The sequence below is a fragment of the Scyliorhinus torazame genome, chromosome 6 (genome assembly GCF_047496885.1).
Source record: "Scyliorhinus torazame isolate Kashiwa2021f chromosome 6, sScyTor2.1, whole genome shotgun sequence".
In the NCBI taxonomy this organism is placed as follows: Eukaryota; Metazoa; Chordata; class Chondrichthyes; order Carcharhiniformes; family Scyliorhinidae; genus Scyliorhinus; species Scyliorhinus torazame.
Window position 1 is genome coordinate 293,929,905 of NC_092712.1, and position 23,942 is coordinate 293,953,846.

At 51.3% G+C, this 23,942-nt stretch overlaps 1 protein-coding gene across 1 annotated transcript in view; it reads right to left on the reverse strand.

Annotated features, from left to right (window-relative positions):
- cep72 (centrosomal protein 72) overlaps positions 1–23,942 on the reverse strand; it is a 215,751-nt gene that overhangs the window by 87,718 nt on the left and 104,091 nt on the right. Inside the window, exons 7-8 of the mRNA XM_072509868.1 lie at positions 17,470–17,564; positions 5,935–5,968 (exon numbers count right to left, since the gene is read on the reverse strand). Coding sequence (XP_072365969.1) covers positions 5,935–5,968; positions 17,470–17,564 — 129 coding nt within the window. The remainder of the gene's footprint in view (positions 1–5,934; positions 5,969–17,469; positions 17,565–23,942) is intronic.

Sequence of the window (23,942 nt, forward strand, 5' to 3'; positions counted from 1 at the left end):
GATTCTTGGTCTTCCTGAAGGTGCAGAAGGGGCGGACGTCGGGGCATATGTGAGCACGATGCTGCACTCGTTAATGGGAGCGGAGGCCCCGACGGGTCCGTTGGAGGTGGAGGGAGTATACCGAGTGATGGCGCGAGGACCGAGAGCAGGAGAAATTCCCAGAGCCATGGTGGTGAGATTCCTCCGTTTTAAGGACAGAGAGATGGTCCACAGATGGGCAAAGAAAACTCGGAGCAGTAGGTGGGAGAACGCGGTGATCCGCGTATATCAAGACTGGAGTGCGGAGGTGGCGAGAAGGAGGGCGAGCTTTAATCGGGCCAAGGCGGTGCTTCATAAAAAGATTAAATTTGGAATGCTGCAGCCGGCAAGACTGTGGGTCTCATATCAAAGGAAGCACCACTACTTTGAAACGGCGGATGAGGCGTGGACATTTATTGTTGAAGAGAAATTTGAATAAGCGGGTTATTAAAAAAGAACGTTTGAGACAAAGTGGTGGAGCGAATATGGGGGCCGAAGAGGGGGGAAAAAGGGGGGAGAGATGATTTATATGTTGTTAATCCTGCGACCCGGGAACTTTTCTCTCTTCCACAGGTTGTGGGGGAGGGAGGAAGGGAGGTGGAGGAGCTGGGGGGCGTTGGCCATTGGGGGCGGGGCGGGGCTTTGTTCCCACGCTATGATAATTATGGCGGGAATAGGGAAGCAGGAAGGAGGGGGTGTCGCACGGTGCGAGCCATGGTCACGGGGGGAAGCCGAGGTCAGCCAGAGTTTGCTGACTTCTGGGAGCAACATGGGGGGTGTAACTACGCTAGTGGGGGATCTAGCGGGGGGGGTGGAAGGGGGGATTTACTGGGTCGCTGCTGCTGGGGAGAAGGGGGAGGGCACCGCCTGGGGGGGACACAGCTGCGTGGGAACCGGGTGAGGAGCTGGAAAAAAGGGGATGGTTAATCGACAAGGGGGGGGGTAAAAAGCCCCCCAACCGGATGATCACGTGGAATGTGAGAGGGCTGAACGGGCCGATAAAGAGGGCACGGGTACTCGCACACCTGAAGAAACTTAAGGCAGATGTGGTTATGTTACAGGAGACGCATTTGAAACTGATAGACCAGGTTAGACTACGCAAAGGATGGGTGGGGCAGGTGTTTCATTCGGGGCTAGATGTGAAAAACAGGGGGGTGGCTATTCTAGTGGGGAAGCGGGTAATGTTTGAGGCAAAGACCATAGTGGCGGATAGTGGGGGTAGATACGTGATGGTGAGTGGCAAATTACAGGGGGAGGCGGTGGTCTTAGTGAACATATATGCCCCGAACTGGGATGATGCCAACTTTATGAGGCGCATGTTAGGACGTATCCCGGACCTAGAGGTGGGGAAGTTGGTAATGGGTGGAGATTTTAACACGGTGCTGGAACCAGGGCTGGATAGATCGAGGTCCAGGACTGGAAGGAGGCCGGCAGCAGCCAAGGTGCTTAAAGACTTTATGGAGCAGATGGGAGGAGTAGACCCATGGAGATTTAGCAGACCTAGGAGTAAGGAGTTTTCGTTTTTCTCCTATGTCCACAAAGTTTATTCGCGAATAGACTTTTTTGTTTTGGGAAGGGCGTTGATCACCAAGGTGAGGGGGACGGAGTATACGGCTATAGCTATTTCGGATCACGCTCCACACTGGGTGGACTTGGAGATAGGGGAGGAAAAAGAACGGCGTCCACCCTGGAGAATGGACATGGGATTAATGGCGGATGAGGGGGTGTGTCTAAGGGTGAGGGGGTGTATTGAAAAGTACTTGGAACTCAATGATAATGGGGAGGTCCAGGTGGGAGTGGTCTGGGAGGCGCTGAAGGCAGTGGTTAGAGGGGAGCTGATATCAATCAGGGCACATAAAGGAAAGCAGGAGAGTAGGGAACGGGAGCGGTTGCTGCAAGAACCTCTGAGGGTGGACAGGCAATATGCGAAGGCACCGGAGGGACTGTACAGGGAAAGGCAAAGGCTACACGTAGAATTTAATTTGCTGACAACGGGTACTGCAGAGGCACAGTGGAGGAAGGCACAGGGTGTACAGTACAAATATGGGGAGAAGGCGAGCAGGTTGCTGGCCCACCAATTGAGGAAAAGGGGAGCAGCGAGGGAAATAGGGGGAGTGAGGGATGGGGAGGGAGAGATGGAGCGGGGAGCGGAGAGTGAATGGAGTGTTCAAGGCATTCTATGAAAGATTATATGAAGCTCAGCCCCCGGATGGGAAGGAGAGAATGATGTGTTTTCTGGACCAGCTGGAATTTCCTAAGGTGGAGGAGCAGGATAGGGTGGGACTGGGAGCACAGATCGAAATGGAGGAAGTAGTGAAAGGAATTAGGAGCATGCAGGCGGGGAAGGCCCCGGGCCCGGATGGATTCCCAGTTGAATTTTACAGGAAATATGTGGACTTGCTCGCCCCGCTACTGATGAGAACCTTTAATGAGGCGAGGGAAAGGGGACAGCTGCCCCCGACTATGTCAGAGGCAACGATATCGCTTCTCCTAAAGAAGGAAAAAGACCCGCTGCAATGCGGGTCCTATAGGCCTATTTCCCTCCTGAACGTGGACGCTAAGATTCTGGCCAAGGTAATGGCAATGAGGATAGAGGATTGTGTCCCGGGGGTGGTCCATGAGGACCAAACTGGGTTTGTGAAAGGGAGACAGCTGAATACGAATATATGGAGGCTGCTAGGGGTAATGATGATGCCCCCACCAGAGGGGGAAGCGGAGATAGTGGTGGCGATGGATGCCGAGAAAGCATTTGATAGAGTGGAGTGGGATTATTTGTGGGAGGTGTTGAGGAGATTTGGCTTTGGAGATGAGTATATTAGATGGGTACAGCTGCTGTATAGGGCCCCGATGGCGAGCGTGGTCACGAATGGACGGGGGTCTGCGTATTTTCGGCTCCATAGAGGGACGAGGCAGGGATGTCCTCTGTCCCCATTATTGTTTGCACTGGCGATTGAGCCCCTGGCAATAGCATTGAGGGGTTCCAGGAAGTGGAGGGGAGTACTCAGGGGAGGAGAAGAACACCGGGTATCTCTGTATGCGGACGATTTGTTGTTGTATGTGGCGGACCCGGCGGAGGGGATGCCAGAGATAATGCGGATACTTGGGGAGTTTGGAGAATTTTCAGGATATAAACTGAACATGGGGAAAAGTGAGTTGTTTGTGGTGCATCCAGGGGAGCAGAGCAGAGAAATAGAGGACTTACCGCTGAGGAAGGTAACAAGGGACTTTCGCTACTTGGGGATCCAGATAGCCAAGAATTGGGGTACATTGCATAGGTTAAATTTAACGCGGTTGGTGGAACAGATGGAGGAAGACTTCAAGAGATGGGACATGGTATCCCTGTCACTGGCAGGGAGGGTGCAGGCGGTTAAAATGGTGGTCCTCCCGAGATTCCTCTTTGTGTTTCAGTGCCTCCCGGTGGTTATCACGAAGGCTTTTTTCAAAAGGATTGAGAAGAGTATCATGAGTTTTGTGTGGGCCGGGAAGACCCCGAGAGTGAGGAAGGGATTTTTGCAGCGTAGTAGGGATAGGGGGGGCTGGCACTACCTAAGTGAGTACTACTGGGCCGCCAATATCTCAATGGTATGTAAGTGGATGGGAGAAGAGGAGGGAGCGGCGTGGAAGAGATTGGAGAGGGCGTCCTGCAGGGGGACTAGCCTACAAGCTATGGTGACGGCGCCGTTGCCGTTCTCACCGAAGAAATATGGTGGTGGCTACTCTGAAAATTTGGGGGCAGTGGAGACGGCATTGGGGAAAGACGGGAGCCTCGGTGTGGTCCCCGATAAGAAATAACCAGGTTTGCTCCGGGGAGAATGGATGGGGGATTTGGAACATGGCAAAGAGCAGGAGTAACACAATTGAGAGATCGGTTTGTAGATGGGACGTTTGCAAGTCTGGGAGCGCTGACCGAAAAATATGGGTTGCCCCAAGGGAATGCATTCCAGTATATGCAACTGAGGGCTTTTGCGAGGCAACAGGTGAGGGAATTCCCGCAGCTCCCGACGCAGGAGGTGCAGGACAGAGTGATCTCAAAGACATGGGTGGGGGACGGTAAGGTATCAGACATATATAGGGAAATGAGGGACGAGGGGGAGATTATGGTAGATGAGCTGAAAGGGAAATGGGAAGAAGAGCTGGGGGAGGAGATTGAGGAGGGGCTGTGGGCTGATGCCCTAAGTAGGGTAAACTCATCGTCCTCGTGTGCCAGGCTAAGCCTGATACAATTTAAGGTGTTACACAGGGCGCATATGACTGGAGCACGGCTCAGTAAATTTTTTGGAGTAGAGGATAGGTGTGCGAGATGCTCGAGAAGCCCAGCGAATCACACCCACATGTTCTGGTCATGTCCGGCACTACAGGTGGGGGTGGGGGTGACAAAGGTGCTTTCGAAGGTGGTGGGGGTCCAGGTCGAACCAAGCTGGGGGTTGGCTATATTCGGGGTTGCAGAAGAGCCGGGAGTGCAGGAGGCGAAAGAGGCTGATGTTTTGGCCTTTGCGTCCCTAGTAGCCCGGCGCAGGATATTGTTAATGTGGAAAGAAGCCAAGCCCCCGGGGGTGGAGACCTGGATAAATGACATGGCAGGGTTTATAAAGCTGGAACGGATTAAGTTCGTCCTAAGGGGATCGGCTCAAGGGTTCACCAGGCGGTGGCAACCGTTCGTCGAATACCTCACAGAAAGATAGAGGGAATGGAAAAGAAGAAGACAACAGCAGCAACCCAGGGGTGTGGGGGGGGGGGGGGGGGGGAGAGAGAGGAGAGAGAGAGAACCAGAAGGACTCTCAGGGATGTTAGTGTATAAGTATAATATGTATAGGTTGTTGTTATAGGTAATTGTATACTGGACTGCTGAATTGTATTTTTGGAGAGTATTTATTTGGGACAAGGCAGTTGCCATTTAGTTTTGTTTTTTAATTTTGATGTTGTTTATATATTATTTATTTATTGTTTAAAAAACTGGCCATTGTTATTTATATTGTTATATTACTGTGTAAAAGATACACAATGTACTGTTATGGTTGGCCAAAAATTTTGAATAAAATATATTTTAAAAAAAAAGAAATGGCTGTGACTGAACACATTGTTGCAAAACCAGTTACACCTTATTAACAAGGCATAGCTTTAACTGCAATATTACACCGTAAAGGGGAATTTCCAGATCTCATCACATAAGTGATTTCTAAAGGCTGCTGTCAGCTGAGACATCAACAGCGTATCCAGTGAAGAGCATGGAATATGTGACAGCAATGTTTGGATTTCCACATTGAACTGTGCATATGCAGACGTCAGAAGGTTCTGTCAGTTTCACAGGGCAATGACGCCGAATGCTGACAATGTTGTTGCTATTACAATTGATAAATCTGGGTCAGTGTTTTGCTGGCTTTAATCCTAACACAGCAACTATTTATATTAAGATTTTAACAAACATTGGCATCCCATGTTTAAACATTCTACTCCCTCTATCATCAGCACATAAGTGGCAGCAGTGTGTACCATCTACAGCAGGGTTGCAACCAAGAGATGTGCTGAGAAAAAAGTAGGAGGAGGGATGGCAAAGAGAAAAACTTCTGAACAATACTGGGCTTGGGCCAGCATGTGTCGGATACTGAGAAGGAGGTGAAGGGCAGAAAAGAGATGAGGAAGTGGAAGTCACGACCAAAACAAATGTATAGAGGATCTTACTTTTCAATTCATCAGCTCGACACACTTGATGCTGGAGTCAAGGGCATGAATGGTGGGAAGAGGACTTTGAACAGACAGTTGGTCATGAAGGAATGTTTAGCATCACTAAAGTTGGAAACAAATTATCCGGCTAATGGTTATAAGAATAATGAAGAAATTAGCTCATTTGCTTTGTGAGCATTGATTCTACAGGAATGTCTAACGGTATTTGAACATCTTTTAAAGGAAATTAATTACCTGCAGAACCTTTCCTTGGCGAATTCACAATAGTCTAAGTGGAATTAAGAAGCAAACAAAGAATTATTAACAAATAATCAATAACTTCACAAACAAAATCAGAAAAAGGCATTCCAATACACAGCCTTGTTTCTTTTGACAGAACTTTATACACTGTGATGTACTATATTCTTGGGAAAACTAATTTTCTGGGCAAGCGTCTAAGAAAATTCTCGCAAATGTCAGGCTGCCTTTGCCATCTTGCAAAGGCTGTGGAATAATAATCAACACGACACTCTAACATCACACCCATGACTTGCTGCATTCCAACACTGACATTTCAAAGTCAGGTAAAGAGTGATGCACGCACACCATTTAAAAAAAAGCTTGGGCAAATGGTTGAAAATGTGAAGTAAATACAGTTTTTTAAAAAACACATAATTAAATCATTTCATTATCCTCGGCTGTGAAATTTGCTACGAAAGGTCTGCAATGGCAATGACATGTGGCACAGTGGTTAGCTCTGCTGCATACGCCGCTGAGGTACCGGGTTCGGACCCTGGCCCTGGGTCGCTGTCCGTGTGGAGTTTGCACTTTCTCCCCGTGTCTGCGTGGGTTTCATCCCCAAAACCCAAATATGTGCAGGTTAGGTGGATTGGGGCAGCACGGTGGCGCAGTGGGTAGCATTGCAGTCTCACGGCGCCACGGTCCCAGGTTCGATCCCGGCTCTGGGTTACTGTCTGTGCGGAGTTTGCACATTCTCCCTGTGTTTGCATGGATTTCACCCCCACAACCCAAAGATGTGCAGGGTAGGTGGATTGGCCACGCAAAATTGCCCCTTAATTGGAAAAAATGGAATTGGATACTCTAAATTTTTTTTAAAGGTCTGCAATGACACCTACCTACAGTCATAGGTTGGGGGAGAATCATGGGAATGCCTTCATGGGGAGTGGTACGTTGTTATCTTGTGATGAACCACTAAACCTAAAGTAGAAAGGCATTTCTAACCGTACCAAATGAAGTGCTGGTCTTCAGATGGTTAGGTGATCAGGGCGATAAAAGGAAGGAAAGAATCTGACCTCTATGTGATAGTTTTCTTTAACCACCAGAAGAAAGTTATAATATCAATACGGCATTGTTAAGTCATTTCCTTGACTCTCTGCAGAAGCTGTTCTTTACAATTGTGACTGAATTTTGACACCATATACCCATACAAGGGGAAAGGTTCTTTTGTCCTTTGTACTGTTTTTAAAATGCCAAACCAACATGGTCCATGACATTCTGAAGTGAATGTGCATTCTGGCTCAGGGTGCTGAATTCTAATTTGGCCTGGTTGCCATGCTCACAGAACTTGATAATGCCCCCTGCTCATCATAACGGTTGTGGGGATAATGGGCAAGGTTAGGATAAGCCCCAATGTAAGAAAGGAGAAGAAAAAGATTGCATTTACATGGCTCCTTCCACAACTTCCGGCTACCCTGAATACAAAGATTTGCACACAGCAAGATCCCACAAGTAGTAATGAGATATATTCGGACGTAGACTTGAGGGGCCATATGGTCAACTCCTATTTCCTTATGTGAAAGAAGTTCATCTGTGAAGTGATAAATACTGGCCAATGTTCCAGAAAGAACTCCTTCCGCTTCTTTAAAATGGTGCCATGGAATTTTTTTATTCCGCCTGAAAGAGAAGACGAACCTCTGTTTAACGCCTCGACCAAAAGACAGCTCCTCCTAAAGTGCAGCCTTCTACTTCTGGTTGCGGCTATGCGGAGCCGAGTCGCACGTTCGGCAGCTCCCGACAGAAACGGACTTTTGGGCTCTTTTTAGGGCCTCCAGCGGCATTTGTTCAACGGTTCCCAGTGTGGGAAGGTGATAGTAACATTTCCCCGACACTGTATGGATTGGACCAGAAGAGGAGCGGTGAAAAAAGTAGTTTTGGAGCAGCGAAAAGTGCGAGGGAGGAAAATCAAGATGGCGGCGGGTGGAGAGCAGGCAGCGTGGGCGCAGTGGTCGCAGGAGCAGCAGGAGTTTCTCCAGCGCTGCTTCACGGAATTGAAGGCAGAGCTGTTGGAGCCGATGAAGGCTTTAACAGACAAGCTGCTCGAGACACAGAAGGCCCAAGGGGCGGGAATCCGGGAGATGCGGCAAAAAGCTTCAGAGAACGAGGACGAGATCTTGGGCCTAGCGGTGAAGGTAGAGGCGCACGAGGCGATGCATAAGAAATGGCAGGAGAAGTTAGAGGACATGGAGAACCGGTCGAGGGGGAAGAACCTGCGGATTCTGGGTCACCCGGAGGGAGTGGAACGGTCGGATGTTGGAGCATACGTGGTCACGATGTTGAACACGTTGATGGGCGCGGGGGCCTTCCCGGGGCCCCTGGAGCTGGAGGGGGCCCACCGAGTCCTGACGAGGAGGCCCAAGCCCAACCAGCCACCGCGGGCGGTGCTGGTGCGGTTCCACGGCTTCGTGGACAGGGAGTGTGTCCTAAGGTGGGCAAAGAAGGATCGGAGCAGCAGGTGAGAGAATGCAGAGGGCCGGATATACCAGGACTGGAGCGCGGGGGTGGCCAAGAAGAGGGCCGAGTACAATCGGCTAAGGCGGCTCTGCATCGGAAGGGGGTGAAATTTGGAATGTTGCAGCCGGCGCGACTGTGGGTCACTTTCAAGGACTGCCACCACTACCTCGAGACGCCGGAGGAGGCGTGGACCTTTATCCAGGCTGAAACGTTGGACTCGGATTGAGGGTCGGTTGCGAGGGGATGTCGGGAGGGGATTGATGTGATTGTTGTGTTTTGGGGGGGGGAATGTTCTCTTCTGTTTGGTACTGTTTTCTTTTTGGGTGCTGGGTGGAGTAGGGTGAAATAGTTCGTAGTGGGGGTTTGGTGAGAGTGTGGGTGTCGGTGCTTGGAGGAGGGGGCCCCATTGGGGAGGTGGGGGGAGAAAGAGGGGAGGCCCGAGGCGGGGGAGCTGGGATCAGGCGCGAAAGGGAGCTGCGCCTGAGGGGGCGGGGCCGGCTTGGTGGAAAGCGCGGGGTTTTCTCCCGCGCTAGGGAAGGGGGCGGGGTCAGGGGGAGGGGTGGTGCTGGAGAGGAGCGCCCGCTGATGGACAGGAGGGGGGGTGGGGGAGATTCTCACACTGGGGGGGTCGGTGGAGTGGCGGGAGCAGCCGGGGTCGGCAGGAGTCAGCTGACTTACGGGAGTGCTGTGGGGGGAGCAACACAGCTAGGGGGGAACCTAGCTGGGGGGGGTGGGGAGTGGGAACTGGGTTGCTGCTGCATGGGCCAAAGCGGAGCTGGAGCCTGAAGAGAGAGTCGGGACGGGGGTCTGCCGCTGGGGGGGGAAACGGAGAGTGCGGGAGGCACGGGCTCGCAGCTGGCCTAGAAAGGGAGATGGCTAATCGGCAGGGGGGGGGGGGGGGGCAGCCCCCTGATCCGGCTGATAACTTGGAATGTGAGAGGCATGAACGGGCCGGTCAAGAGAGCCCGTGTGTTCGCGCACCTGAAGGGACTGAAGGCAGATGTGGCCATGCTCCAGGAGACGCATTTGAGGGTCGCAGACCAGGTTAGGCTGAGAAAAGGGTGGGTAGGGCAGGTATTCCACTCGGGGTTGGACACAAAGAATCGAGGGGTGGCGATTTTGCTGGGGAAGCGGGTGTCGTTTGAGGCGCTGAGCATCGTGGTAGACAATGGAGGTAGGTATGTGATGGTGAGTGGTAAGCTGCAGGGGGTGCGGGTGGTCTTGGTGAATGTATATGCCCCGAATTGGGATGATGCCGGATTTATGCGGCGCATGTTGGGCCGGATTCCGGACCTGGAGGCAGGGAGCTTGATAATGGGGGGGTAGAGACTTTAATACGGTATTGGATCCAGCATTGGACCGCTCGAGGTCCAGGACGGGTAAGAGGCCGGTGGCGGCCAAGGTGTTGAGGGGGTTTATGGACCAGATGGGAGGAGTGGACCCATGGGAGTTTGTTAGGCCGGGGGCCAGGTAATTCTCTTTCTTTTCCCACTTCCATAAAGCCTACTCCCGGACTGACTTCTTCGTTTTGAGCAGGGCGCTTATCCCGAGGGTGGAGGACACGGAGTATTCGGCCATACCCATCTCAGACCATGCCCCGCACTGGGTGGAGCTCGAGTTAGGGGAGGAGAAGGACCAGCACCCGCTGTGGCGCCTGGAGGTGGGTTTGCTGGCGGATGAAGAGGTGAGCGGGCAGCTCCGGGGATGCATTGAAAGATACCTATAGGTGAACGATAATGGGGAGGTGCAGGTAGGGGTGGTCTGGGAGGCGCTGAAGGCGGTGATTAGGGGAGAGCAAATCTCCACTAGGGCCCACAAGGAAAAGAAGGAGAGGAGAGAGAGGGAGAGGTTGTTGGGGGAGATTTTAAGGGTAGATAGGAGGTATGCAGAGGTCCCAGAGGAGGGACTACTCAAGGAGCGATGAAGCCTCCAGGCCGAGTTCGACCTGTTGACTACCAAGAAGGCGGAGGTGCAGTGGAGGAAGGCGCAAGGAACGGTGTATGAATACGGGGAGAAGGCTAGCCAGATGCTGGCACACCAGCTTCGGAGGCGGGAGGCGGCGTGGGAGATTGGGGGAGTTAGGGATAAAGGGGGGAACACGGTGCGGTGGGGATAAATAGGGTTTTTAGAGACTTCTATGAGGGGCTGTATAGGTCTGAGCCCCCGACGGAGATGGGGGGGATGCGTCGTTTTCTGGACCAGCTGAGGTTCCAGAGGGTAGAGGAGAGGCAGGTGGCGGGGCTTGGGGCACCGGTAGGGCTGGAGGACCTGACTAAGGGGCTGGGGAGTATGCAGGCAGGGAAGGCACCGGGGCCAGATGGGTTCCCGGCAGAGTTTTACAGAAAGTATATGGACCTGTTGGGCCCACTACTAGTGAGGACTTTCAATGAGGCGAGGGAGGGGGGGCCCTACCCCCGACGATGTCCAGGGCGCTGATCTCGCTGATCTTGAAGCGGGACAAGGACCCTTTACAGTGTGGGTCGTATAGGCCAATCTCGCTCCTCAACGTGGATGCGAAGCTGTTAGCGAAGGTGTTGGCTACCAGAATTGAGGACTGTGTTCCGGGGGTGATCCACGAGGACCAGACAGGTTTCGTGAAGGGAAGGCAGCTAAACACCAATGTGCGGAGGCTCCTAAATGTAATCATGATGCCTGCAGTGGAGGGGGAAGCGGAGACAGTGGCGGCTATGGATGCGGAGAAGGCCTTCGATTAGGGTAGAGTGGGGGTACCTGTGGGAAGTGTTGAGGAAGTTCGGGTTCGGGGAGGGGTTCGTTAGTTGGGTTAGGTTACTGTACGAAGCCCCGGTGGCGAGTGCGGCCACAAATCGGAGGAGGTCGGAATACTTTCGGCTGTACCGGGGAATGAGGCAGGGGTGCCCCCCATTCCCCCTGCTATTTGCGTTGGCAATTGAACCTTTGGCGATGGCTTTGAGGGAGTCCAGGAACTGGAGGGGGCTGGTGCAGGGGGGGGGGGGGGGGGGGGGGACACCGGGTATCACTGTATGCAGACGACCTGTTACTGTATGTGGCGGACCCGGTGGAGGGGATGCCGGGGGTGATGCGGATCTTCAGGGAGTTTGGAGACTTTTCCGGGTATAAGCTCAACATGGGGAAGAGTGAGCTATTCGTGATACACCCAGGGGACCAGGGAAGGGGGATAGACAAGCTTCCACTGAAGAGGGCGGAAAGGAGTTTTCGGTACCTAGGGATCCAGGTGGCCAGGAGCTGGGGGGCCCTACACAAGCTCAACTTGACAAGGCTGGTGGAGCAGATGGAGGAAGAGTTTAAAAGGTGCCACTCTCCCTGGCGGGTAGAGTAGTCGGTGAAGATGACGGTGCACCCGAGGTTCCATTTTATATTCCAGCCCCATCCTGATCCCTAAGGCCTTTTTTAAGCGGGTCAGCAGGAGCATCATAGGGTTTGTATGGGCGAAAAAGACCCCGAGGGTGAGAAGGGTGTTTCTGGAATGGAGCAGGGACAGAAGAGGGCTAGCGTTGCCTAATCTGTGTGGGTACTACTGGGCTGCCAATGTGGCGATGATACGCAAGTGGGTAATGGAGGGGGAGGGGGCGGCGTGGAAGAGGCTGGACATGGCGTCCTGTGTGGGCACGAGCCTGAGAGCGCTGGTGATGACATCGCTGCCACTCCCGCCGACAAGGTATACCACGAGTCCAGTGGTGGTGGCGACCCTCAAAATTTGGGGGCAGTGGAGACGCCACGGGGGGAGGCAGAGGCTTCGGTGTGGTCCCCGATCCGAGAGAACCATTGGTTTGTCCCGGGGAGAATGGATGGGGGGTTCCTGAGCTGGCACAGGGCAGGTATTAGAAGGATGGGGGACCTGTTTATAGATGGGACGTTTGCGAGCCTTGGTGCGCTGGAGGAAAAATTCGGGCTCCTGCCTGGAAATGCCTTCAGGTACATGCAGGTAAGGGCGTTTGTAAGACGGCAGGTGAGGGGATTTCCGCTGCTGCCAGCACATAGCATGCAGGATAGGGTGCTCTCGGGGGTGTGGGTTGGAGAAGGCAAGATCTCGGCGATCTACCAGGAGATGCAGGAGGAGGAGGAGGCCTCAGTGGAGGAGCTGAAAGGTAAATGGGAGGAGGAGCTGGGGGAGGAGATAGACGAGGGTACGTGGACGGACGCCATAGGTAGGGTAAATTCTTCCTCCTCTTGCGCCAGGCTTAGCCTGATACAATTTAAGGTTCTGCACAGGGCACACATGACTGGGGCAAGGCTGAGTCCGTTTTTTGGAGTGGAGGACAGGTGTGTGAGGTGTTCGGGGAGCCCAGCAAATCATGCCCACATGTTCTGGGCGTGCCCAACGCTGGATGGGTTCTGGAGGGGCTTTGCGAGGACGGTGTCTAAGGTGGTAAACACCCGGGTTAAGCCGAGTTGGGGGCTCGCACTATTTGGGGTATCAGACGAGCCGGGAGTGCAGGCGGCGAAAGAGGCCGGTATTCTGGCCTTTGCGTCCCTGGTAGCCCGGCGGAGGATTCTGCTACAGTGGAAGGATGCGAGGCCCCCAGACGTGGAAGCCTGGATCAGCGACATGGCAGGGTTCATTAAATTGGAGAGGGTAAAATTTGCCTTAAGAGGATCTGTGCAAGGTTTCTTCAGGGGGTGGCAACCATTCCTAGACTTTCTAGCGGAGCGTTAGGAGGTGGTCAGCAGCAGCAGCAACCCGGGGGGGGGGGGGTACTTTGTGTTTACTACTGTGTTCATTATCGTTTAATGGGGGGCTTGTATATTGGGGGAATACGTGACATAGCTATAAGATGTTTATTTATGTGTTCTTTGTTTTTTCTTATTTCTGTAAGGGGGGGGGTTGTTGAAAATATGTTAAAAATTTGAACAAAAATATATATATTTTTTTTTTACAAAAGTGCAGCATTCCTTCAGTGCTGCACTCGAATGTCAAGATGGATTGCATGCTAAAGTCAAGTCCCAGGGGTAAAGTAGCAAAGTGGTTATCTTACAGAAGTCGAGAGTAACGAACAGGGAACATGAGTTCAAAGCTCACCATAGTCGACGGGAAATTTTATTTCTGTTAGTTAAATAGCATCTGGGCTAAAAGGCTAGTGTTGGCAACGATGGCCATGAAACCACAGGATTGTCATTAAAAACCTCACTTGTTCACTGAAGTCCTTTAGGGAAGAAAATCGAAGGTCCTTACATGATCGGGCCTATGTAGCTTCAGATCCATAGCTATGTGGTTGACTCTTAATTGCCCACTGAAATGGGCTATCAGGCCATTCCCTTGTATTGAAGATGATGGTTCACCACCACTTTCTCAAGGGACAAGCAATAAATGCTGGTGACAACAACATCCAACAAATGAATGTAAAGAAAATGTGGGACTTGAAAACACAACATTCTGGTTCAAACAGTCACTAGGACAGAACATGAGCACTGCTGTAAAAAAAGAGACATGTTGAAGTTTTTTATCTTGCACTCATCAGGACACTCCACATGAATTGAAGAAAGTGCTGATTGGTTATCAAAATAGACTCTGATTGGTAGAGTTATTGCCATGGAGCATCTACCAAGTGATTGACAATTAACTTCCAAGCATTGTTTGAATTTAAACCAGGCAACTGGGCCCTGATTGGTCACAGCATTGCCATGAGGGGCATTCTCACGGAAGCACCTCTACAAATCAGAGACAATTTGTCAACCAATCAGCATGTTCTTCTCATACAATATAAATGTTGTTTTCCCCTTATGTTGTTATTCTTGCATAGTGTCCTGATAAATGCAAGATGAAAAACTGCGACATATCTCTTCCTCCAGCAATGCTTCTAGCTCAAGCGAGAGGGAGCTTCTGCATTCAGAACGGAGCATTTATTGTTGTTCACAGAAAGTATTATGATACCTGATTTTTTTTAACTTGATTCAGTACATGGTCTAGATTGACTGGACACTTGCCACAGTAAGGTAGCCTGGCAATGACCGTTTAGTTATCAAAAATACTGCTGCAGTCCCCAGCCGGTACATGAAATGTAGAATAGGAATGGGAGTACAATTGGAAGAAAGATCATGTGCGGATGAGTGTCTCTGGCACTGTTATGTGAATAAACCTAAAACAGTCTAAATCTCAGAACAGTAATTTTCAAACTTCAATTGAAAAAGGAATTATTTGACCATCTCAATCAAAACGCCATGGCCAGAGTTTTATGGCCCTGTTACGGCAGGGACAGGGTTGTGTTAAATACGGTAAGCTGTTCAAAAGTCCATTGACAGGACAGCACGGTGGCACAGTGGTTAGCACGGCAGCCGCACAGCCCCGAGATCCCAGGTTCAATCCCGGCTCTGGGTCACTGTCCGTGTAGAGTTTGTACATTCTCCCCCCCACCCCCCCGTGTTTGCGTGGGTTTCGTTCCCACAACCCAAAGATGTGCAGGGTAGGTGGACTGGCCACGCTAAATTGCCCCTTAATTGGAAAAAAATTAATTGGGTACTCTAAACTTTTTATTTTTTATTTTTTTTAAAGTCCACTGACTTTGCCGAGACTGGAAAATCCCTCTGGCGGGTGGAGCTGTAAAATTCTGCCCCATCATTCTCCAACGACTACCCACGTCAAGTCATTCTCAGATGCCAATCTGCCATGGCCCAACCAAGAACTGGGACAAAGAGATGGTCAATACCTTTGTTAGTGTTCTCTCTGTGAACAGTGTTCCTGTTCCCCCCCCCCAATCCGATTCCTATTCAAGTTGGTCATTCAACTTCCTCTCCTGGCCCCCATGTTAGCTTATGTAGTAAATGGTTTCCTCTCTTCAGGCGTTATCCCTCTCTCATTTAAATATGCCATCATCACCCCTCTCTGCAAAAATACAACCCTTGACCCATCCTTGCAAACTACCATCCCATTTCCAAAGTCCTTGAGCCTGTTGTCCCTTCCCAAATTGGTCCCCATATTTCCCAGAACTCCATGTTTCAATCTCTTTAATCGGGTTTTCACCCTTCCACACTACCGAAACAGTTCTCAACAAAGTCACAAATGACATCTTGTCTGACTGTGACAAAAGCAAACTTTCCTTCTTCCTTCATCTCAACCTGTCTGTACTTTTTGACAATGTTGACATTATCCTTCTGCAATACTGCTCCACTATGGTCCAACTAGGTGAGACCGTTCTCACCTGGTTCCAATCGAACCATATCCCTACTAACCATATCTGTGTAATCTAACCTCAATCCATTCCCTTCCTGCTCCTGTGCTGTCATCACTGGTGACCCCCCAAGGATCTCTCCTTGGCCCCATTCTGCTTTTCATCCACATGCAGACATCATCTGGAGGTATAGCGTTTAGTTTTGACCTGCACACGGTTGACACCCAGCTCAAGCTCATGGACACCTCTTGCCACTCCTCCACTGTTGCTAAATGGTTGGATACCCAGTACTTGATGAGCATACATTTTCTCCAAGAATATTGGGAAGACTGAAGCCATTGCTTTTGGTCCCCTCTCCAAAATCTGTGGCTTAACTAGCCTTCATCCATAACCATGGCAACAGTCTGAGGTTAACTAGTCTGTATGCAACTCTGTTGTCACATTTGATCTCAAGATGAACTTCCAACCTCATATTTGTGCCACGTCAAAGACTGCCTATTTCCACCTTCATAGCATTGCCTGATTTCACCCGTCTCAGCTAATCTACTGTCCCCATTCATGCCTCGGTTACCTCTAGACTCAACTATTCCAATACACTACGACCTGGTCTCCCACAGTCCACCCTCTTGTAAACTCATCGAGAACTCATCTGCCCATGTCTCAACTTGCAGCACGTCCTGTTCCCCTGTAATTTCTGTGCTTGCTGACCTAAATTGGGTCCCAGATGAGCAACATCTTAATTTTAAAATTTAGCATCCTGGTTTTAAAATCGCACCATGGCCTCGCCACTCCCTATTCTCTGTAATCACCTAGGCCCCACATTCCTCAGGGATATCTACACATCCCCAATGCTGGCTTTGTGTGCATGCCCGATTTTAATTGCCTCACCACTGATAGTTGTGCCTTGAGATGCTTAGACCCAAACTCCCTACATCTCTCCTGTTTTCCTCCTTTAAGACACTCCGTAAAATCTACCTCTTTGATCAAGCTGTTGGTCGTCTGACCTGCTATCTCCTCATGTGGTTCAGCGTCATGCTTGGTTTTAAATGCTCCAGTGAAGCCCTCTGGGATATTTCATTACATTAAAGGTGCTATATAAATATAAGTTGCTATTACTGTTACTCAGACATCCGCTGCTAATAACGGTGTACAAGCCAAAGCTGACTTTGAACCAAATCGGTTCCTACTCCATGATGATCAGAACATATATTCAATTACTTTTTTGCTTTTAAAAAGGGTAATATAGGTTATTCTTTTCTGTGGTGCTTATAAATAGGATAGCATTCAAGGTTTAATCACAGTAATTACATGGAAAGAGCAGGGATGACATGGCAAGCAGAAATAAAACTTATGAAATGTTTTTAATATTGATTCAAAGGTGAAGTTCTTATTTAGTAGAGAGTAACTTTTACAGTATTAAACGTCTTCCAGAAACTCAGGACTTACGACAGCTCCCCCAGTGTTTGAGCGCCAAATGCATCACCTGCTCTGATGCAAACTGTGCACCCAGATTTATGGAGGAGTAGTGGGAACAGCATATCTGGAGGTGTTTTACGCAGTATAATGTGTACTAATAGAAACATAGTGACCAGCAAAGAGGACCTGCAATTTCTTGGTGTTGTCAGAGAGGCAGGGATTAAAGTACATGGATATACACTAAAAGGAGCAGGAGAGTCAAAAGGAGACAATGCAGAGCAGAGAGCACATAGGGTACATTTTTTTGTTAACCTGGAGCCAATTTCAGAGTGTGCCTTGAAACCAATTAGCAAATTTGGGGAGGGTAGATGAGAAAAATGCGTTGCCAATAAACCCACTTGTGAAATGTTCTTATTGCATTAAGAAAGATTCTGAATGTTATAGTAATTTGATAATCAGTTATGCACTGTAACAGTACACTTCACTTATTGTCAATGGTAAAGATCAGTCTTGAAACCTTAGGAATGTTGACAGGCAGGGACCTGGTCGACTGTAAGGTGTTTCTTATTGTAGGTTCCTGGTTTCTTGCACCATCATCAATCTCACGAATACCTTCAAAAGAGTGGGGGTGGTCAGCGGGTGGAGGTGGGGAGGAGTTGGTGGAATAGCAGGTGGGGGGGGGGGGGGTAGACAGGTTGGTTGGCATGAAAGAGAATGGGAAACCACAATTATTACACCAACAATATATAGCAATGTAAACACTCAATTCCAGTTAGGGCTACACATACTTTTCAGTGAGAGCTGCTCCACAGAATTAATGCAAATTCCAGAAGAGGGCAAAATCAAATTCCCTTTAAAGACAGTTTAAATAAAGAATAAATTACCTCGGTGCACATGGGTGGTCAATGCTAGAACTTGAAATCGGCACACAAAATATTGGTGTACACAGAATGGCTGGCGAGAGGTTGTTTTGGGGAAAAAAACAGCAGCACAAATCAACGAAAATACTTGCAACCTGAAAGCTGGGTTTTTTGAACCTTTAGAAGTATCATCACTCGTGCTGATCGAGGGGAATGATTTTCAATGCGCTGATGATTTCACTGCATAAAAGGGAATCTTGCGCCTTTGTGGCCATTTATTCAGTTACGTATTAATTATTCGCAGGTCAGTTCTTTGTTTGTTAATACTTCTCAGTTTAAAAAAAGTAACTACGGCTGTGCATCTGCATGACAAACCAACCACCCAAACTGACAAAAAAAAAATCATAACATTTACCTGACCAGAAAGCTTAAAACAAAAACATTGCCCAGAGGACACTGAAAGAATGTTCAGTTTCAGTTCTAGCAAAGTGCATCCATACTCCACAAGGGAAATGCAACTCATGTTGCTTATATACACCACCAGATCCTGAAATGGCCCATTGCTACTTACTGCTAGTCATAATATCTGGAATTGTCTCCATTAACCTCTTCAACTTTCTTTCCTCCTTCAAAACACCCTTTAAAACCCAACTTTTCCTCACGTTAGATGGCTGGGCTTCAAATTTTGCATGCAGAAAAGTGCAGAGGAATGTTTTACTATGAGAAAGCACTCTACGGGCTGTACTTTCAGGCCCCATCCATCGCCAGTATCGTCCAGTACCGTCAGTATTTGGTTGGCCTGTCACATACCCCATGGTGGGTCCCGCCAGAGCAGGGCTGGAAAATCTCATCTGTGCAAGTGTAAATTGTTGTTCTGAAGAACAATTATGAACAGATTCTAATCGTACTTCGATTTTAACTACTGCACTGTGGTTACTTATAATTATTTCACTTGTAAATAAATCGAGTCAAGTGATTTAACCCTAACTGCACTGGCCTGATAATTCGACATTCGGCAATGAGAAACGAGAAGGTAACGTGGTGGACATGTGGTGTATTATGTAGCCAGTCACATGCTGCCAAAACGGATTAAATATCAACCTTAACATGGTTACCTCTACATGACTATGAAGAGAAGGAGGTTGAAGTTGAGAGGGCACTTGACCACTGTGGTAGTATGTATTGGGGGTCATGTGGGACTGGAAGCCCTAATGTCATTGGCTGACAGATACCGGGTCCTGGTTGGCCGTTGACCTCAAGCTCCGCCCAGAAGGCAAAGTATAAGAAGCCGGTGTCTTCCCCCGCAGGCCAGTTTACTATCGGGCTGCTGGGGAACAGACACGCTTAATAAAGCCTCATCGACTTCACTCTATTCGTCTCACGGAGTCTTTGTGCGCTACAATTTATTAAGCGTGCCTAAAAAGCACTATGGAGCTCAGGATCAATCCAGAATGCCTGAGGATCAGCCCCCATGCAGTGAATGCGGCAGCAGCCTTCAAACACTGACAGACTTGCTTCGAGGCCTACATCAGATCGACCACAGGCCGAGTCTCAGACGAACAAAAACTGCAGGTCCTGCACTCGAGGGTGAGCACGGAGATTTTCACCCTCATTGAAGACACCGACGATTTCCAGACGGCGTTCACAGCACTGAGAAATCTCTACGTTCGCCCAGTTAACCAAATCTACGCTCGCTACCAGCTCGCGACAAGACGGCAAGCTCCCGGAAAATCGATGGACGAGTTCTACGCCGCGCCTGACCCGCCGGCGCCGCCGACTTGGGCCCCAACCACCGCTGCCCCCGGCGAGGGAGCTCCGCGCGGTCCTAGCGCCCGCGGCCCTGGCGCTCGCAGTGAGGGAACTCCGTGCGGTCCTAGCGCTCCCCAGACCCCCCAGCACACCATGTGCGACCCGCAGACGCCGCCATTTTGGGTCCCGAGCACCACGAGGGGAGGAGGGGCGCCGTTGTGCGATCCGCAGACGCCGCCATTTTGGGTCCCGACCACCACGAGGGGAGGAGGGGCGCCACCATCTTGGACCGCTCCCGACCTGTACGACGAATGGGGGCGGCCATTTTGTCCACCCCCGACGCCATCTTGTGACCCCCCAGCCACGTGCGATGTATGGGGGCGGCCATTTTGTCCATCCCCGACGCCATCTTGGACGGCAACAACGGACCCCACCCCACTACTACAACCACGGCTCGCTTCGGTTACGCTCGATCAGGCTCGGCCCCGGACTCTCCAGACGACGACGACAACGGTCCTAATTAATGGCCACGAGACGCCATGCCTAGTCGACTCCGGGAGCACGGAAAGTTTTATACACCCCGACACGGTAAGACGCTGTTCCTTAACTACCTACCCCAGCGCACAAAAGATTTGCCTAGCTGCAGGATCCCACTCCGTACAGATCCAGGGATTCTGCATAGTTACCCTAACGGTACAGGGGAGGGAATTCAAAAACTACAAACTTAACGTCCTTCCCCAACTCTGTGCCCCCACCTTGCTGGGATTAGATTTCCAATGTAATCTACAGAGCCTTACGTTTAAATTCGGCGGCCCCATACCCCCACTCACTATCTGCGGCCTCGCTACCCTCAAGGTGCAACCCCCGTCCTTGTTTGCGAACCTCACCCCGGATTGCAAACCCGTCGCCACTAGGAGCAGACGGTACAGCGCCCAGGACCGGACCTTCATTCGGTCCGAAGTCCAGCGGCTACTAAAGGAGGGCATAATCCAGGCCAGCAATAGTCCCTGGAGAGCGCAGGTGGTAGTAGTGAAGACAGGGGAGAAACAAAGGATGGTCATTGACTATAGCCAGACCATCAACAGGTACACACAACTAGACGCGTACCCTCTCCCCCGCATATCCGACATGGTCAATCGGATTGCCCAGTATAAAGTCTTCTCCACCGTGGACCTCAAGTCCGCCTACCATCAGCTCCCCATCCGCCCAAGTGACCGCAAGTACACAGCCTTCGAGGCAGACGGGCGATTATACCATTTCCTACGGGTCCCTTTTGGCGTCACAAACGGGGTCTCGGTCTTCCAACGGGAGATGGACCGAATGGTTGATCAACATGGGTTACGGGCCACGTTCCCGTACCTCGACAATGTAACCATCTGCGGCCACGATCAGCAGGACCACGCGCCAACCTCCAAAAATTCCTCCAGACCGCCAAAGCCTTGAACCTCACGTACAACGAGGACAAGTGCGTTTTTAGCACCGATCGGCTAGCCATTCTGGGCTACATAGTGCGCAATGGGATAATAGGCCCCGACCCCGAACGTATGTGCGCACTCATGGAATTTCCCCTCCCGCACTGCCCAAAGGCCCTGAAACGCTGCCTGGGGTTCTTTTCGTACTACGCCCAGTGGGTCCCCCAGTACGCAGACAAGGCCCGCCCCCTAATACAGACCACGACCTTCCCTCTGTCGACAGAGGCTTGCCAGGCCTTCAGCCGCATCAAAGCGGACATCGCAAAGGCCACGATGCGCGCCATCGACGAGTCCCTCCCCTTCCAGGTCGAGAGCGACGCCTCCGACGTAGCTCTAGCGGCTACCCTTAACCAAGCGGGCAGACCCGTGGCCTTCTTCTCCCGAACCTTCCACGCCTCAGAAATCCGCCACTCCTCAGTGGAAAAGGAAGCCCAAGCCATAGTGGAAGCTGTGCGACATTGGAGGCATTACCTGGCCGGCAGGAGATTCACTCTCCTCACTGACCAACGGTCGGTAGCCTTCATGTTTGATAATGCACAGCGGGGCAAGATTAAAAATGACAAGATCTTAAGGTGGAGGATCGAGCTCTCCACCTTCAACTATGAGATCTTGTATCGTCCCGGAAAGCTGAACGAGCCGTCCGATGCCCTATCCCGCGGCACATGTGCCAACGCACAAATTGACCGCCTCCAAACCCTCCACGAGGACCTCTGCCACCCGGGGGTCACTCGGTTTTACCACTTCATCAAGTCCCGCAATCTCCCATACTCTTTAGAAGAGGTCCGTACAGTCACAAGGGACTGCCACATCTGCGCGGAATGCAAGCCGCATTTTTTCAGGCCAGATGGAGCGCACCTGATTAAGGCTTCCCGCCCCTTTGAACGCCTCAGTCTCGATTTCAAAGGGCCCCTCCCCTCCACCGACCGCAACGCATATTTCCTTAATGTAGTGGACGAATACTCCTGCTTCCCTTTTGCCATTCCCTGCTCCGACATGACCGCGGCCACAGTCATTAAAGCTCTGAACAGCATCTTCACACTGTTCGGTTACCCCGCATACGTGCACAGTGACAGGGGGTCCTCTTTCATGAGTGACGAGCTGCGCCAGTTCCTGCTCAGCAAGGGCATAGCCTCAAGCAGGACGACCAGCTACAACCCCCGGGGGAACGGGCAAGTAGAAAGGGAGAACGGCACGGTCTGGAAGGCCGTCCTACTGGCCCTACGGTCCAGGGATCTCCCAGTTTCACGGTGGCAGGAGGTCCTCCCGGACGCTCTCCATTCCATCCGGTCGTTATTATGTACAAGCACTAATCAAACGCCTCACAAGCGTCTCCTTGTCTTCCCTAGGAGGTCCTCCTCTGGAACATCGCTGCCGACCTGGCTGGCGGCCCCAGGACCCATCCTGCTCCGAAAGCACGTGCGGGCACATAAGGCGGACCCGTTGGTCGAAAGGGTTCACCTCCTCCACGCAAACCCCCAGTACGCCTACGTGGAGTACCCCGACGGCCGACAGGACACGGTCTCCCTGCGGGATCTGGCGCCCGCCGGCACCACGCACACCACCCCCCCCGACACCATCAACCCAACCGCCCCCCTTCCTGCCACTGCCGCACCCCGCGACCGCCCCCTTCCCAGGAGGATCAGTCCCCCTCCCCTTTGCACCGACAGCTGAAACCGTGCGGCTCCCGGAGGCGACAACACTGGTACAAGCACCACCACCACCGCCGGGGCCGAGGCGATCGATACGGACGACCAGACCGCCCAACCAACTCGTGGCGTCGATGTAAAACAAAGATGGACTGTTCAATGAACATTTTGTTTTCCCTATACGCTCTGTAAATAGTTGTAACAGGACGAAACTGTCCAATACTGTACTACCATGTAACTGTTCTATCCTCCCAGGACCAGCCCTGTAAACCCTTACCACCATACGAAGCATCACCCCGCCGGGTTCATTTTTGACAAGGGGTGAATGTGGTAGTATGTATTGGGGGTCATGTGGGACTGGAAGCCCTAATGTCATTGGCTGACAGATCCCGGGTCCTGGTTGGCCGTTGACCTCAAGCTCCGCCCTGAAGGCGAAGTATAAGAAGCCGGTGTCTTCCCCTGCAGGCCAGTTTACTATCGGGCTGCTGGGGAACAGACACGCTTAATAAAGCCTCATCGACTTCACTCTATTCGTCTCACGGAGTCTTTGTGCGCTACAATTTATTAAGCGTGCCTAAAAAGCACTATGGAGCTCAGGATCAATCCAGAATGCCTGAGGATCAGCCCCCATGCAGTGAATGCGGCAGCAGCCTTCAAACACTGACAGACTTGCTTCGAGGCCTACATCAGATCGACCACAGGCCGAGTCTCAGACGAACAAAAACTGCAGGTCCTGCACTCGAGGGTGAGCACGGAGATTTTCACCCTCATTGAAGACACCGACGATTTCCAGACGGCGTTCACAGCACTGAGAAATCTCTACGTTCGCCCAGTTAACCAAATCTACGCTCGCTACCAGCTCGCGACAAGACGGCAAGCTCCCGGAAAATCGATGGACGAGTTCTACGCCGCGCCTGACCCGCCGGCGCCGCCGACTTGGGCCCCAACCACCGCTGCCCCCGGCGAGGGAGCTCCGCGCGGTTCTAGCGCCCGCGGCCCTGGCGCTCGCAGTGAGGGAACTCCGTGCGGTCCTAGCGCTCCCCAGACCCCCCAGCACACCATGTGCGACCCGCAGACGCCGCCATTTTGGGTCCCGAGCACCACGAGGGGAGGAGGGGCGCCGTTGTGCGCTACAACCTCCTTATGGAAACTGCCATTTGGCCATAAACAGAAAAACACAAGTGCTGGAAAACAGCCTGAATTCCAACAGCTACCTTGGTTATTTATTTAAACATGGCGTGCGGATTGCCGATTTCAGCTCCC